This window comes from Clupea harengus, chromosome 1, assembly GCF_900700415.2.
Source record: "Clupea harengus chromosome 1, Ch_v2.0.2, whole genome shotgun sequence".
Classification (NCBI taxonomy): domain Eukaryota; kingdom Metazoa; phylum Chordata; class Actinopteri; order Clupeiformes; family Clupeidae; genus Clupea; species Clupea harengus.
Window position 1 is genome coordinate 8525289 of NC_045152.1, and position 15082 is coordinate 8540370.

Consider the following 15082-nt stretch of genomic DNA (forward strand, 5'->3'; position numbering starts at 1 on the left):
CTAGACCTGTAGCTTTACATCCTCATATCAGCAGGAGACACACCTAGACCTGTAGATTCACTCTCATATTAGCAGGAGACACACCTAGACCTGTAGATTCACTCTCATATTAGCAGGAGACACACCTAGACCTGTAGCTTTACATCCTCATATCAGCAGGAGACACACCTAGACCTGTAGATTCACTCTCATATCAGCAGGAGACACACCTAGACCTGTAGCTTTACAACCTCATATCAGCAGGAGACACACCTAGACCTGTAGCTGGAAACACACAGTATGCCCTCACTGTCTGCCCTCTTCTACTTCCCTTACAGTCACACCATCTAATACTCTAGCGCTATGAGTGTGTTCCACCTGACAGACCATTCTATTGACCAAAATTTGATTACCCCCCTCCCCCCAAACACCACCTCTAATGTAGTAATTTAAAAGAAAGAGACATCTTTTAAATAAGTTCATAGACTGCTACCACCTCTCAATGGAACACATATCGATGTAATTCCATCTCTGTGTTCCTGTCAGGCTGAGAGCTGCCTGTCATTGACCTTTAGCCGAGTAGCATTACCACTGCAGCACACTAACCCACTGACCACAGGGCTGAGCTGGGGAGACATCCTATCCCAGGTAAGCCTCTAATCCCTCTCAGCCTCCACTTCCTCGGAAGGCCCGCCGCTGACGCGCTGGAATGGATGCACGGCGGTCGATACGCAGTAATTAGCGGGTCAGTGAAGCATTGCATTCAACCCGAGTGCGTATCTGGCCTGGCTGAGAGAGGATTGGCAAAATAGTAAGATGCATATTTGAGAGTACCACAGAGGGGTTAATATGAGTGGGATGGGAGGTGGGCGAGGTTCGTGCGCAGCGGCGTCAGGCTGCGGTAGCCAGCGAGTTGAGACCAGGAGAAGAAAACGGAGAATGACGCTTTTCACACTTTCATTATAGTAGCGGAAACGGCCTACGCATCCTCACAGACGCAGAGAGAGGAGAGGTGCCAGCATCCTCACAGACGCAGAGAGAGAGGAGAGACACGGAGAGGTGCCAGCCCCCTCACAGACGCAGAGAGAGGAGAGACGCGGAGCGGTGCCAGCGTCCATGCCTTGAATAGACGCTGATATGCTGCCCACCCTGAGTGACTCGAGCGTGGCACGCTGCCCGTGCGAAGGCGCAGATGCCGTTCACACACGGAGGCACCCACTCAGGGAGAATGACTGACTCTCTGTTAGATGCGGATCTATATTCAGACTGGCTAAGACTCACACACACACACACACTTCCTCCCCCAACATACTCACTCTGAAAAACACACACTCGCATAGAATAATTTACTCACTCTCTTCTTCTTCTTCCACACACACACACACACACTTCCTCTCTGCTCCTCTGACCAAGACCAAGACCTTGTTCCCTCGGACTCGCACCGCCAAGCTGCCGGGTCCAACACGAGCCTCATAAACAGTGTAATTACTCAGTGACAAGGGAAACAAAGTGGCTCTCTCAATTACCCCCCTCACACGGGCGTGTAAGAGAGGCAGGGCCCAGGATCCTTCCTTTAGGGCGTGCAGCGGCACTGAACCACCAGGGATCCCCACACCACACAGACCCATACATTTCCCCCTGTGGGTTTCGGCAGGAATCGGGGAGTGTAACATGGTCGGGCGGAGAGGCCGCAGAAGGAATAAAGCCCAAACCATCAAACTCCTCGCCATGACGTGAGGCCAGAGAGGGGAGAGACTGTGAATCAATCATCGGGTCCAAACTACACGCCTTACAACCGGGTCTTTCAGTCCTGGTCCTGCCAGCCCTACTGACCCATATTCAACACAAGTTATTGTACTACAGTTGGTTCTGGTCTAATTTCTAATTAGACAAGAGGTATCCCATGAGTGGGAATATCCTGGCACAACCCCACTTTGACTCTTCCCCACTAGTAATCACTCAGCATTTGATATACGCTTTAACCGTTAAATTCGACGACCTCAACATTCCATTCTTTCAGCCTGCGGCCTCGTGCCTACGGCCAAATCCCAGCCGTGGGACTATCCTTTACCAACCCCACTCTCACTCGTGTCATACTGCTTAATTAAACTGGGCCAAACTTCAAGAGTTACTGTGCCTGGCTGATTGACAGCTGGGAGGATCTCTAAGGAAGCGCAGTGCTAAGGCAGAGCAGCGGATAGCACACAGTGGGTTTAAGGTCTGCCAGGGTAAGGGAAACGGAGAACCAGTGGCCCTGGTGCTGCCTCCATCAGTGGCCCTGCAGCTGCCTCCATCAGTGGCCCTGCAGCTGCCTCCATCAGTGGCCCTGGAGCTGCCTCCATCAGTGGCCCTGGAGCTGCCTCCATCAGTGGCCCTGGAGCTGCCTCCATCAGTGGCCCTGCAGCTGCCTCCATCAGTGGCCCTGGAGCTGCCTCCATCAGTGGCCCTGGTGCTGCCTCCATCAGTGGCCCTGGTGCTGCCTCCATCAGTGGTCCTGGTGCTGCCTCCATCAGTGTCGTTGCACTGTACCAGCCCTGCTGCAGGCCTCTCCACCCCGTGCTGAATTATTATTGCGCTGGAGTCGGTTGTCAGCCGCAGCAGGATGAGTGGGAGGGAAAGATGGACAGAGCAACAATGCTGAATGCGCAGTGGCTTTAAAACCCACACATCTGCTGCTCTTCGAGAGATATACAGCGCTCCCTCCAGAGTCAGGATCTGCTGCTCTTCGAGAGATATACAGCGCTCCCTCCAGAGTCAGGATCTGCTGCTCTTAGAGAGATATACAGCGCTCCCTTCAGAGTCAGGATCTGCTGCTCTTAGAGAGATACACAGCGCTCCCTTCAGAGTCAGCTATAGAGAGACGTGACGCAACACTCTGAGGGAGCCATAAAAATATCGTGCTCCACCTGGAAGAGAGGACGGAGAAAATGAATGCACCGCACAATGGTGTGAGAACGTGCACCCACACACACACACACACACACACACACACACACAGACACACACACCTTCTCTATGTTCTATTGAGTGTCAGGGCCAGAGAGGAGGAAGTGAATGAAAAAAGAGGAGCGAAATGAAAAGAAAGACCTCACTCAGGCAGTGGCAGAGCGATGGTAAAGCTTGCCTCATGCGGGGTTTGTGTGTGTGTGTGTGTGTGTGTGTGTAGCAGTCACAGCGATTTGCTGTCGGAGGGGCTACCAGTTAGCGTATGGCAGAACTACAATCAATCAAAATAATCTAGGTGGACCGAGAAAGACAAAAAAAAAAAAGAAATATATACCTCCTCCTCCTGGAGTTGTTGTGATATAGCCTGAAGACCATAAAGTAGCCGCATGGGCGCGTATAGGATGGGTAGGCTATAAATACACACACACACACACACACACACACACACACAGAGCTCGGACACGACGTCCAGTTCCATCAGTGCTGCTAGGAGGAGGGAACACACGTGTGTGTGTGCTGTGAGATAGCGCCCCCGGGGTCAAATGACTCACAGCACTTCGCTGGTCAGATGGATGGCAAACCCTGCTTTTGCTACCGCTCTCGCTCTGAAACACCAGAGCGATCGCTGCCCCCCTCCCCCTCCCCCGCCTCTACTCGCCATTAGAGCCCCTGGCTGTGTGCGTTCTGAGGACCTTGCCGGGCTGCAGCCAATCAGAGAGAGAAAGGGGGCAGCTGAGGTTGTGTCTGACAGTTATTTCTATGATGGGATCGGACAGCTGAACAGCTGAGTAAAATAACTTTTTAAATAAAAGCATCAACGCCAGCTGAGGGGATTCAGAAAATCTGCAGAGGTTTAGTGTGCACCGGTTTCAACTTCCCAACAGGGACATTTCTTCCACATTCAGCTTCTTTTTAAAATGTAAGGTCGAGTTTGCTTTTTGAAAAAGGAGAGACAGTCATCATTGTGACAAGGCAAACGGAGAATCAGTTAGAAGCACTGAGGTAAAGCAAATCCAAGAAGCCACCATGGCTTCCAAAGCACAACTTCCTGTTATGATCTGAAGAGAAAGAGAGAAAAGAGAGAGAGAGAGATAGAGAGAGATAGAGAGAGAGCAGAGAGAAGAGAGAGAAGATAGCGATGGGAGTGAAAAGGGCCACTGGAGCGATAATGGGAAATAAAAGTGCCTCTCTGCCTGGCTACAGGCCTAGATGAAGTGTGCAAGGACCTGGACTCTCTGCAGCCACTGGCCACTCCATCCTTCCCTTCGGTCCTTATCTTCAACCCACACTTCTCCTTTCATCTCTTTCACCTCCTCCTGCACCCTGCCAAACAGCCACAGTCTTTCAAACACACACACACAGATTCAAGGACAGACACACACACAGATTCAAGGACAGACACAGAGACACAGACAGATTCAAGAACAGACGAACAGACACACACACACACACACACAACCACACACACAGAGACACACACAAACAGCTCCTCGATGGGCAGATTGTCTCAATTACACTGGAAGCCATGATGGACAGGAAAGCAGAAAGCTTCCTGCAGTCCGCCGCTCCAGACTTCCTCTTTATTGAGCGGTCTTATACAATCTGGCAAGCCAGCAGGCCCCTGGAAGCTCAATATCACCCCAATAACATCCAGCAGGGGGGCAGGATCCATCAGTTTCCCCAGGGGAGGTGAACTATCGATGGAACACAACCACCAGGACCTCACTTCTCACAGAAATAAAGTCACCATCACTACATTTTCTTACAGCCTACAGCACATAATTTTATCTCGGGTAGTTTTCACCACGGGATTTCATCTTTACAAAACACTGGAATTTGCTGTAACACAACACGACGTGGGAAATAACCTTCCTATAGAAGCATCTGGTGTTTCAGCCACATCAATAGGTCTTGTTTGTGGCGATCTTCTGTGACTTGCTTTGATTATTCTGTTCATGTCTGTGTTATGTCCCAATGGGAGAAGAGAAAGAGAAGCAAGCTGTTTTTTGTTTTGTTTTTGAAGAATCAAGGCTTTCGTATCCTTTTCCCCACACATTTTAGAGCACTTTCACCATGAAACAGCTTTTAAAGAACAGCAGTCTCGGTGGCCTGAACACACATTTAAACAGAAAGCCCATCCCAGGTCACTTCTTTGAGATGCGAGAGTGAAAGCTGGTCCCCAAAGGACGCAGAGAGAGAGAGAGAGAGAGAGAGAGAGAGAGAGAGAGAGAGAGAGGGAGGGAGGGAGAGTACTGCATTCGTGCAGGTTGGCAGTGCACTCACTCTAACGCAGCCATCCTTCATGGCCCACTCCACCCTACACATAAGCTCAGGCAGCCTGTCTGTCAGTATTAGCTGCTATAGAAGCCTTGGCTAGGGGGAGAGGAGAAGAGAGGAGAGGAGAGGAGAGGAGAGGAGAGGAGAGGAGAGGAGGTTGTGAGGCTCACCTTTGTTGATGAGGTCATACTGTGCAGTCACATCGATGATGTAAGTGTCGGGGGATGCACAGAAGTCACTGGATCCCTGAGGAGGTCATGCAAACATGAGTGCACACGCACAAGCACACACACACAGACAAACACACAAGCACACAGTACAAAAAATATCACTAAACAGATACAAAAACAGTAGGAAAACCACCTCACAACCACATTAATTGAGCAATTTAGTTAATTTAGGCAAACCTTTAGAAAGAAAAAAACATAAAGCAGACGCTAAAAGAAAACGAAGGAGAGAGAATGAATGTAGAAACGTGAAGAAAGAATACAATGGGGGCCAAAATCTGACATTTAAAAGCACAAGTTAATAAAACAATGTGTGAGTAAGCAACTTCTAAAAGGCAGAGTAGGCGGCACATTTGCATAATATGAGATTTTAACTTTCATCCATAATGGATAAGGCATTGCGAGCAACCCATCATCATTACAGGCAGTTTGTAAAATGCCAAAGGTTCCTGAGGACTAAGAGTTTTAAAGTCACTTATACAGTGCTTTGGGGAGCTGTAAAGGTGACTCATGTTCTCAGACGCTTTTATTACTCAAATTGCAGACGCACCAAATTTTCCATTTTTAGCTTATTTTATAAATACCAATTTTTGTCCTGTAGAAATGGCCATTATGGTTTTAACCTATCTTGTCAACTTCTAAATACCTCTCTTTAATTAGGAAATAGGTTGCAGAAAAATATTAGCTTTGTCTCGCCCTTTCCGTGCAGTTGATGTACATGCCAGGAAACATGAATCACCAATTCCCCCGTACCCTCCACACACACACACACCCCCACACACACACACCCACACACACACCCACCCACACACACACCCACCCACACCAGGCTAGACTCCACAGGTGCAGAGAACAAAACCGGCAAGATAACTGTGACCCCAGTCAACCATGTTTCCATGGCAACACTCACCGCGGAAACAGCCAACTCAAGGCCCAGGGATGCCCAACCGATAACCAGTGCCAACACGCCCAATAAACAAGCTCTGGAGAGGGAGGGAGGGAGGGAGAGAGGGGGGGGGGGGGGGGAGAGAGAGAGATAAAAACAAGGGAGAAACAGTGTGAGAAGGGCAAGTGAAGAGCAGCACAAAGAGCACTTGAGCAATCACAAGAGTTCCTGCTGCCTCTGCCTTCCTGTTCAGTCCTGGACTCCCTGGCGCTCTCACAGCTGCAGGCTTCCTGACTCGCGCGAGGACAGCAAGCACAGGCTCTAACCATGCGAGCATTTCACCAAATGTGCAGTCATGTAAATGACATTTAAACACAAGTGAATCCTGAAGCACTTTTATCAAATGTCAGTGAGGAGAGACAGGAAGGCTGCATACCTTAAGAGACCCTAACATTTCACATAGATTTCTGCATAAAGCATCCCTATGCTATACTCCAAAAAATGACATGCTGCGAAAACAAATGAGGGTTGAGCTAGTGAGTCCTTTAGGCCCTACTGGTTCATGGGGTAATGCCATGTGACCTGTCAGTTCCATCAGATATGCGTGGGAACCGGGCCTAGTAGGCTACTCCTCCCCTTGGTGCATCAGGTGAACAGTGTCAGGGATTCTTCATGGCGCAGTCAGATATTGGTGGCTATATAAGCTATTCTGAAGCAAATCAGCCAATCAAATTCTCTCCCCTCACTTCACTGTTCTCCAAAGAGCTCAGCACTTCAACTGCCTTGGAAGGGCGTATGATTGACAGGTACATTATTGTCCTGATTGGTGGGGCTCCTGTTCGTCTTTGCATCACTTCGTTTGTTTTCAGGGATTTGTTCAATGATTGCTGCCAGGATGGTAAATGTGAGAATTTGAAGAAATGTTACAAAAAGTGCCATTAAATAATACAAGAAGTTGTTTTGTAGTGGCATTGCTGAATGAACCCTTAATGGCTGACCACTGAAACAAAAGGAGATCGATTTGATTGGGAGAATGTGATGTGTGTGAATGTGTCAGAACTCGGGTATGACACAAAAGCTCTGGAAACATCGTCAGGTCTCTTTATCAGGAGCCACAGACGCACACAAAGACAGTTGCGGTAAAAGCTTTACCGTTTTCAGGAATATAATCCAAAGGCATTGCGATGGGGAGCCAACCTCAGTTTCTGTACTGCGTTTCACCAGACCCTGCCTGCCAGCCTGCCTGCCTGCCGAGCGGCTGGACTCAGCGACAGTGGCAAGCCTGAGACAGATTAGGATGTCTCCTTCTGCTAAACTGAGACGATGACTAATTGTCAGTTTGAGATGTGTTAACACCCGCGCCATAATTGCCCTGACAGGGACGTATGGAACGCTGTCAAAGTCAATTTGTGATGGCTGCTGAGGTTTTAGAGCAAGGGAGAGGTTTTCCTTTCCCAGACAAATCGATGCCGTCTAATTATGACTCCGCTTGTGACCGCACTGAATCATAACTGGATACATTTATTAGGGTCCACTATTTGGCCACTGGAATGTGTCGTCTTGTGTGTCTCTCTCTCTCTCTCTCTCTCTGGTTGGCTGTGTGTAACAACCTTCCTGACGTGTGTGTGTGTGTGTGTGTGTGTGTGTTAGGCGAGTGAAGTCATGTGACTGGCCTTACCCAATCAGAGTGTTCTTGGAGTTGCGGATAAGGCCGAAGAGCACCAGGAGGCAAATGAGCACATCAAAGAGCAGCAGGCCGAGGTAGCCAAGCCACCTACAACACAAACAGGCATAATTAGACACTTACACACACACCTACGCACACACCAGCAGCAGGTTTAGGAAGACCAGTGACTTAAAATACACACAGAACCATAACATTTAAAAAATTCCTGGTTGCTACAATGAATGTTGTTTTTTAAATTCAAACATGCATTTTGCCAAACCAAAAGCACAGAACAAGATGAGACAGAAACACACCGGAAGACACATATGGATGTGTACTGAGTTCACAGGTTATTATGTTGGTTGTATCACACTGGTAAAGACAGGACAGTGTTAAATAATTTAAAATGTCTATAATCATTAAACATACTGTCATCATGGGCTAGACCAATTTGTTACCATGAAAGCAGCAATGGTTCCTTAAGATCCCTTAAGAAATGCAAATAAGACGGAATTATACCTCTGCACATGTCACTTCCTGTGACAGATGTGAGAAGCTTGACAGATCCTCGAGAAACACTGGAATTGTTTGATAATTTACACTGCCATTTGTGTGTCCGCGTGTGTGTGTGTGTGTGTGCGGCGTGTGTGTGTGTGTGCGTGCGTGCGTGTCTGTTTTAGGGAGCAGGAGCAGGGGGAAAACGCTAATGTAATCACCATCACAAATAAACCAGAGCCCTGGATGTCTACATGCACTGTGACAAAACCACCTATAATAAAACTGAGAGAGACGGAAGAGGTGACTGTCAGGGTGGGAGAGGGATGGAAAGAGACAGAAAAAGAGCAACAGAAAGATAGAGAAAAAGCGGAATGAAAGAAGAAATAAAAGACACATTTGAAGTCATGGGAAATTAAGGTTTCTCAGGTTCACCAACAAAACAAAACACACAAAAACAAACCCTGGTCAGGGCAATGAGAGCACAGCGCTCTCTCTCTCTCTGTCTGTATGTCTCTCTGTCTGTGTCTGTCTGTCTGTCTGTCTCTCTCTCACCTGTACCAGTCATAGAGCTCGATGTTGACAGCCAGCTCCTCCAGGGAGACGCGTGGGTTGGTCCAGAAGGGGACCTCCCCCATCTGCCGGACCAGCTCGCCCAGCTGGCCCTGGAGCTTCTGCACGATGGCCACGTAGTCCGTGTGCTTACTGTAGCGCTGCTCCAGCTGCTGCAGGTTGTCATCACCCGTCTGGTTTAGGGCCCCAGTGCTGTCCAATACCTGGGGACACACACACGCAAGCACATGAGCACGCACAAAAATGTGTGTGTCTGTGTGTGTCTGTGTGTGTCTGTGTGTGTGTCTGTGTGTGTGTCTGTGTGTGTGTCTGTGTGTGTGTCTGTGTGTGTGTCTGTGTGTGTGTCTGTGTGTGTGTCTGTGTGTGTGTCTGTGTGTGTGTCTGTGTGTGTGTCTGTGTGTGTGTCTGTGTGTGTGTCTGTGTGTGTGTCTGTGTGTGTGTCTGTGTGTGTGTCTGTGTGTGTGTCCAATTGCTGGCCATCACTCTTGAGCACAAATCAAAGCTTGTGTGTGTTTGGCTTTTGTGTTAATACTCAGAGGTATGTATAATGATGGTGTGCTCAGCATGTGTGTAATGTAAATAAGCTGCTTAGCTAACTAGGCACGTGTGAAGGAGAACTAGTGGAAGTTTGGCGTTAAATTAAGACCGTGTCTGACAGGATGGCATTGTGATATAATCTCTGACATTATGAGTGTGTGCGTGTGCGTGTGCGTGTGCGTGTGTGTGTGTGTGTGTGTGTGTGTATGCCTCGGCGAGTCTTACCAGTTTCTGCACTCCCGTCACGGTGCGGTTGGCATGGCGCAGAGAGTACGTCAGCCTATTCACCCCATCACATGTCTCACCGTTTCCGTAGAAACCAACTGCTATGCCAGCACTGAGGAAGGAGACAAAGAGACCGAATCAATGAGGTGGAGGCAAGGGATGGATAAGGAGACCGAGACAGACAGAGAGTGCGAGAAGGCGGGAGAGAGAGAGAAAGAGAGAGAGAAAGAGAAAGAGATAGGGGAGACTGAAGGGACCACATTGAAGAGAGGCCTCCCAACATGAAAATCTTTGGATGGGGGGAGAGGGGTGGGAGGCTGCAGGACAGACGTGCCCACAGCGCTGCAATGCAACCAAGTTAGCAAACACTAGAGCAAACTACAGCAGTCTTCCATGGCCTTAATGGGTTTTTAAGTACTGCTCTCGACGAGTAAACATACTTAAATTACAGCGCCTTCATTACACAGGCACATTATGAGGAGGCCGTCGTCTGCAACGTAGTTAGTGAACAGTCAATCAACGCTTTTCATTACAGCGCATATAATCTCCGAGGACTCAGGCCTTGTGGAGGCCCAGTGAAATCTGACACACTGAAACCTTCAGCCAGAGGTGGCGAAGATGACAAACAAATGCCGCGGTCTGTGGTCAGAGAGGACAACCGATCGACCGCTCAAACAGCCTGATCTCTGCTCCCGGCCACATCCAGGTCACTCAGGACCACCGTGCCTTCCCTGGGGTGCTGTTGACACTACCCAGCACCACAGAGCAAATGGCTTGCTGTTTCAGGAAGATGATCACAGCTCCAGCCAGCAGACACACTGGCACATGGGAGACATTAAAAAGTGTGCGCTAAATGACTGAGTGTGCATGCATGGCAAATATAATCCCAAGGAGCGCTACCACACCACCAGGAGGCGCTATAGTTCAATACGCCTGCGGGAATTTCTCTTGAGCCCCCCGCGCTAACCCCCTTCCCTTGCTCTGAGACCCTTTTCCCCCTTTGGCCCTCTCTCTCTCCCCCTCACTCAGACGCGCCATCCAGTGCTATTGTGGGTCGCTCAATAGGCGTCACAATCAGAGCCTCCCCCCCTGGCTGGGATACAAACAATGGGCCATTCAGCATACGCCACTCGCTGCCTCTCACTCAGTAGGGATCACAATCATAACACATACACATGTACACACACACACACGTACACACACACACACACACACAAAGACTGTCATGTACACACACACACATACACTCTTAGAAAACTGTCCCATGTGCTGGGCAGGCTGTTTCAACGTGGGTACTCTGACAACAGTGAAAGGCCAAAGCTCCCATGGCCAGCACAGTAGGTCTCTGGTCCATCACTTCACAGTCTAACAGAGGAGGAGAGCAGAGACACTTAACTGGACAGCAATAGACAGAGGATTTCTCTGTTCCATAAGGCAAGCCTGATGGCTCTCACAATCAGTCCATTAGGGTAAAAAAGGGAGAGAAAGAAGGGGCGTGAGAGAGGGATGAAGGAGTGCTAGGCGAGCAGTCATCAGGCTGATTAAGGGCTTCCCTCTCCTTAAAGGGCACAATCCGAACACAATCCCGCTTGAAAGGAATTCCCCAGACTCCGCTGATCTGCACATTTTGAGAATTCCACTCCGGATAAAGGGAGTGAACAGAGTCTACTGCTGTTATCTAAGGGCGTTCTCTGACAGGCCGGGTGGAGCCAATGCAGAGATCAGCTCACACACACACACACACACACACACACACACACACACACACACACACACACACACACACACACACACACACACACACACACACACACACACACACACACACACACACACACACACACACACACACACACACCGTTGCTTGTTGCTCGAGGTCTTGCCAAGCACAGGCAGACTTAGGGAGGGTTTTCCCAGTAGGTGAGGTACTGAATGAGCCATGACCCAGGGAGTTAAAGGAGGAGGTAGCAATCAAGGGAGAACGCCCATCTCAAAACACTGCAATTCATTCTGTTCCTCGCCAAACTCATTTGAGAGACACAACCTAAAATATCATGGATCATAAAAAGAAAGGGCATTTCTAGAGAAGGACAAGGTGAAGGCAATGCAGCAGGGATTACATCCCTTATGAAGTCCAAAACTTGCAGGCGGGCAGGAGCCACACCATTCTTTTTTTGATGCAGTGTTCAACGTAATCTAATTTCCATGGCAACCACTTATCTGGGTTACAGCTACCCAGACAAAATGGACCGTTACTTCAGGGCTAAAGCAAGTAAAGCAGCTGAGTCATAGCCACTCCCTTGTTTAAAACAGTGCAACGGGGTACTTCAAAGGCAAAGCTCTTAAATGCAGTGGGAGGAAAAAACACACACACACACACACACAGACACACAGACACACAGACACAAAACGAGAGTCGCGAATCCTACAATTAAGTGAGCAGAAAAACCTGTCTGGTGTGTCAGGTGCATTACTGTGAAGGAGCCTAAAGACAAAACGATCCAAGGTGCTCGATCTGGCTCCCTGGGGGTGGGTGAGATTGTGTGGATCGATCTACAGGACTGCAGCTTACTTCAGCAGAGCGATAGTGTGAAGTCGATGGGCCAGGGTGCACTAAAGCCTGGCCGTCATGGGTGTCATGGGCAGCTCATCCACCATAGTCCATCTAGACAGGAGGTGGAAGGTTCTGGTGACACAGATCCCCCTCCCCCCCGAACTGTCTGCTCTGTCTCTGCTCTTCCCTTTACCAGCGTTATCCAAGGTGATCACGACCGCCCCCTCTGTTTCTTGTGAAAACAAGCAAGATGCCAGAAGGCTGGAGACATGTCAGCTGTCAGCTCTCAGAGGGTACTCAGAGCTTTGTTCCTTCTAAATATAGAGGGCGTCTTTGTCTGGTTTCACAATGTCACACTGTCATCATGTGAGCTGGAAATGGGGGAAATGCGACCAAGAACAAGGAAGGGACCACATCCTTCTCTTGACATTTCTGGTTCCTTTTTTTTTTTTTTTAAATCCCGCTCCTAAATAGTTACCGTGCTCAGCGCAGCAGTTGAAACCGCCATTTTGCTTGTCGGATTAGTCGCTGCATGCAAACTGTGACATTAACGCGACGCACGAGAGGCGTTTGACTCACTGCACTCTTCTCCTAAACGATAACGGTCACTGCCGAGAAAAATACCATCTAAACCGGTAAAGCGCACAAACTAGCTTGCCAGAATTGTTCAATACATCAAACAAAAACAAAAACAAGTTCATGCACTATCAATGTAAGTAGTGGTGTGCCAGAGAGCAGGGAATTAAACACCTCAGACAAGGTTACAATAATGGGGAGGTGCCGGCCAGCCGAGACGACCCCAAAGGGCACCAAGGGACAGCCAAAATGATGTCAGCATAAACTCTCTCTTAAATCTTATATATATATATATTTTTTTTGCCCAAGTGGTCAGTTGAGGAGGGGCCTTTCTATAGCAGCAGAATGAGAATGTTTCTGTCCACGTTACTGCCTGAAGTGAACCAATATTCACACCCCTGTGGAGTTGCCGACCTCCGTAGTTGCCCCAGGGGGCAGCTAATCTCTTCCTTCGTGATGTTGCAAGGTCATCACAAGTGGCTGGATAGAAGCCCGATGCCCAGGACCTCAAACAATGCTGGCCCCTCTCTAGGGAAGTGGATGGGGGGGGGCCTGAAGGAGGGGTGGGAGTGGGATTAGAATCAGCCACTCGAATGAGCCACTTGTTTGTTGGCTTAGTCACCCCTTTTGTAGTGGCTGCAGAAGAACAGTCTTGTCCCATGGAAAAGCTGAGAGGATTTGCGGGAAGTTAATTAATCCCCAGCAGATCATCACTGAATTATCAAACTACTCAAAGGTGTCAAAAAAAAAAAACAAAAAAAAAAACAATGCAACACTTCAGAAGGGGAGTACGTTTTGACTCTCTCAGCTGACAAATGCAAGAACTTCTCCTTTAAGCCACCTGCTCCTTCCTTTAGTGCATTTTTCAGGTCACATCCAACAGCATACATCCTATTTGATGCAACCTAATGCCACTGTTCCATTAGTCACTGAAGGCTAACATTTCTCTGCAGACTTATGCCGTCAAGCTCCTTTGATGTGGGTGCCGTGCCAAGGCTAAAGCTGATTTGCATAAATGTGGTTAAGGGTCCTGGGGTACTGCCTGGGATTTCCATAATCTTTAATTATACAACAGTACAGCCCCAAGCAATGCCCGTCAACAGAACTCAAGCCTTGGTAACCCCCAACGCAAAGTTCTACATGAACAACCATGTTACCACTGTTGCGTATTTTTTATGAACTTGAAAGAATTGCAATCCCTGCTGTTTAAAACTTTGGTTAAACTCCTGTTTGCTCGTGTTGTTTCCTACCTTGAAGCATCCTTACATGCCCTTCTCTTCCGTGTTAAAAGACATCCCTTCTAAAAGTATAGATCATGAATTCTTCATAGAGCTCACCACTATCTATATCTTAAAGGCTGTAGTTACTTTGACACACTGTTGTACAGTGTCCACCCTTGGCAGATCCTTAGCGAAGACCTTCAAATGAGATGAGTCTTTTCTGTCCTCAGAGCCTCTGTGTTTACACCAACATAGTTATTGTTTCTGCTCCATTTTTTCCTTTCATGTCCTCTCCCTTCATACACACACACACACCTCCCTTTTGTGATTTCATTTGCAGATAATGGCTGATGAAAAATGCTTTTGTGAGTCCAGAGTGATAAAGTGAATTCAATTAAGATGAAATGTTTTAGCCTTGCACAAGGGAGATGGTGGATGTACAAAGGTTCCTGTTTGAGTGAACCTGACGTAGACAGCAGGAAGCTAGACTAACATGCATTTCATGATCGGAATGCATTCCATTTTCGATGTGATGAATTAATAATGGTGGCATGGGAACTATTTAAGTGCCTCTCTTAGCATGCCTCCATTTTGTGGTCCTCCATTTTGTCAAACATCTCCTTACGTCCCTCTCATACATTTGTGTTCCATTTTATGTGCCCCGTGAGACAGAAGTCGAAAGCTCAGGCCCTGAGAATTATTGGAGTCATGGTCTCAAAGAATAACAACCATTTCTACGGATAAAGAAGAGTAGCTTTTGATTAAAACCGTGCGCAAGTGGAAAGTTTCTGTTGGCTCCCTCTACTTCCATATCACGTTACAATTAATCTAATCAAACCGAGCACTGGGTCTCAATCCCAAGCTTTTTTTATATTTTCACTGGAAAGGATAACAATCCAACAATTTAACATATTTGATTAC

At 48.2% G+C, this 15082-nt stretch overlaps 1 protein-coding gene across 1 annotated transcript in view; it reads right to left on the minus strand.

Annotated features, from left to right (window-relative positions):
- The window catches only part of ttyh3a (tweety family member 3a), a 49672-nt gene that overhangs the window by 16144 nt on the left and 18446 nt on the right, over nt 1-15082 (minus strand). Inside the window, exons 3-7 of the mRNA XM_031566423.2 lie at nt 9812-9923; nt 9032-9252; nt 7994-8089; nt 6340-6412; nt 5373-5448 (exon numbers count right to left, since the gene is read on the minus strand). Coding sequence (XP_031422283.1) covers nt 5373-5448; nt 6340-6412; nt 7994-8089; nt 9032-9252; nt 9812-9923 — 578 coding nt within the window. The remainder of the gene's footprint in view (nt 1-5372; nt 5449-6339; nt 6413-7993; nt 8090-9031; nt 9253-9811; nt 9924-15082) is intronic.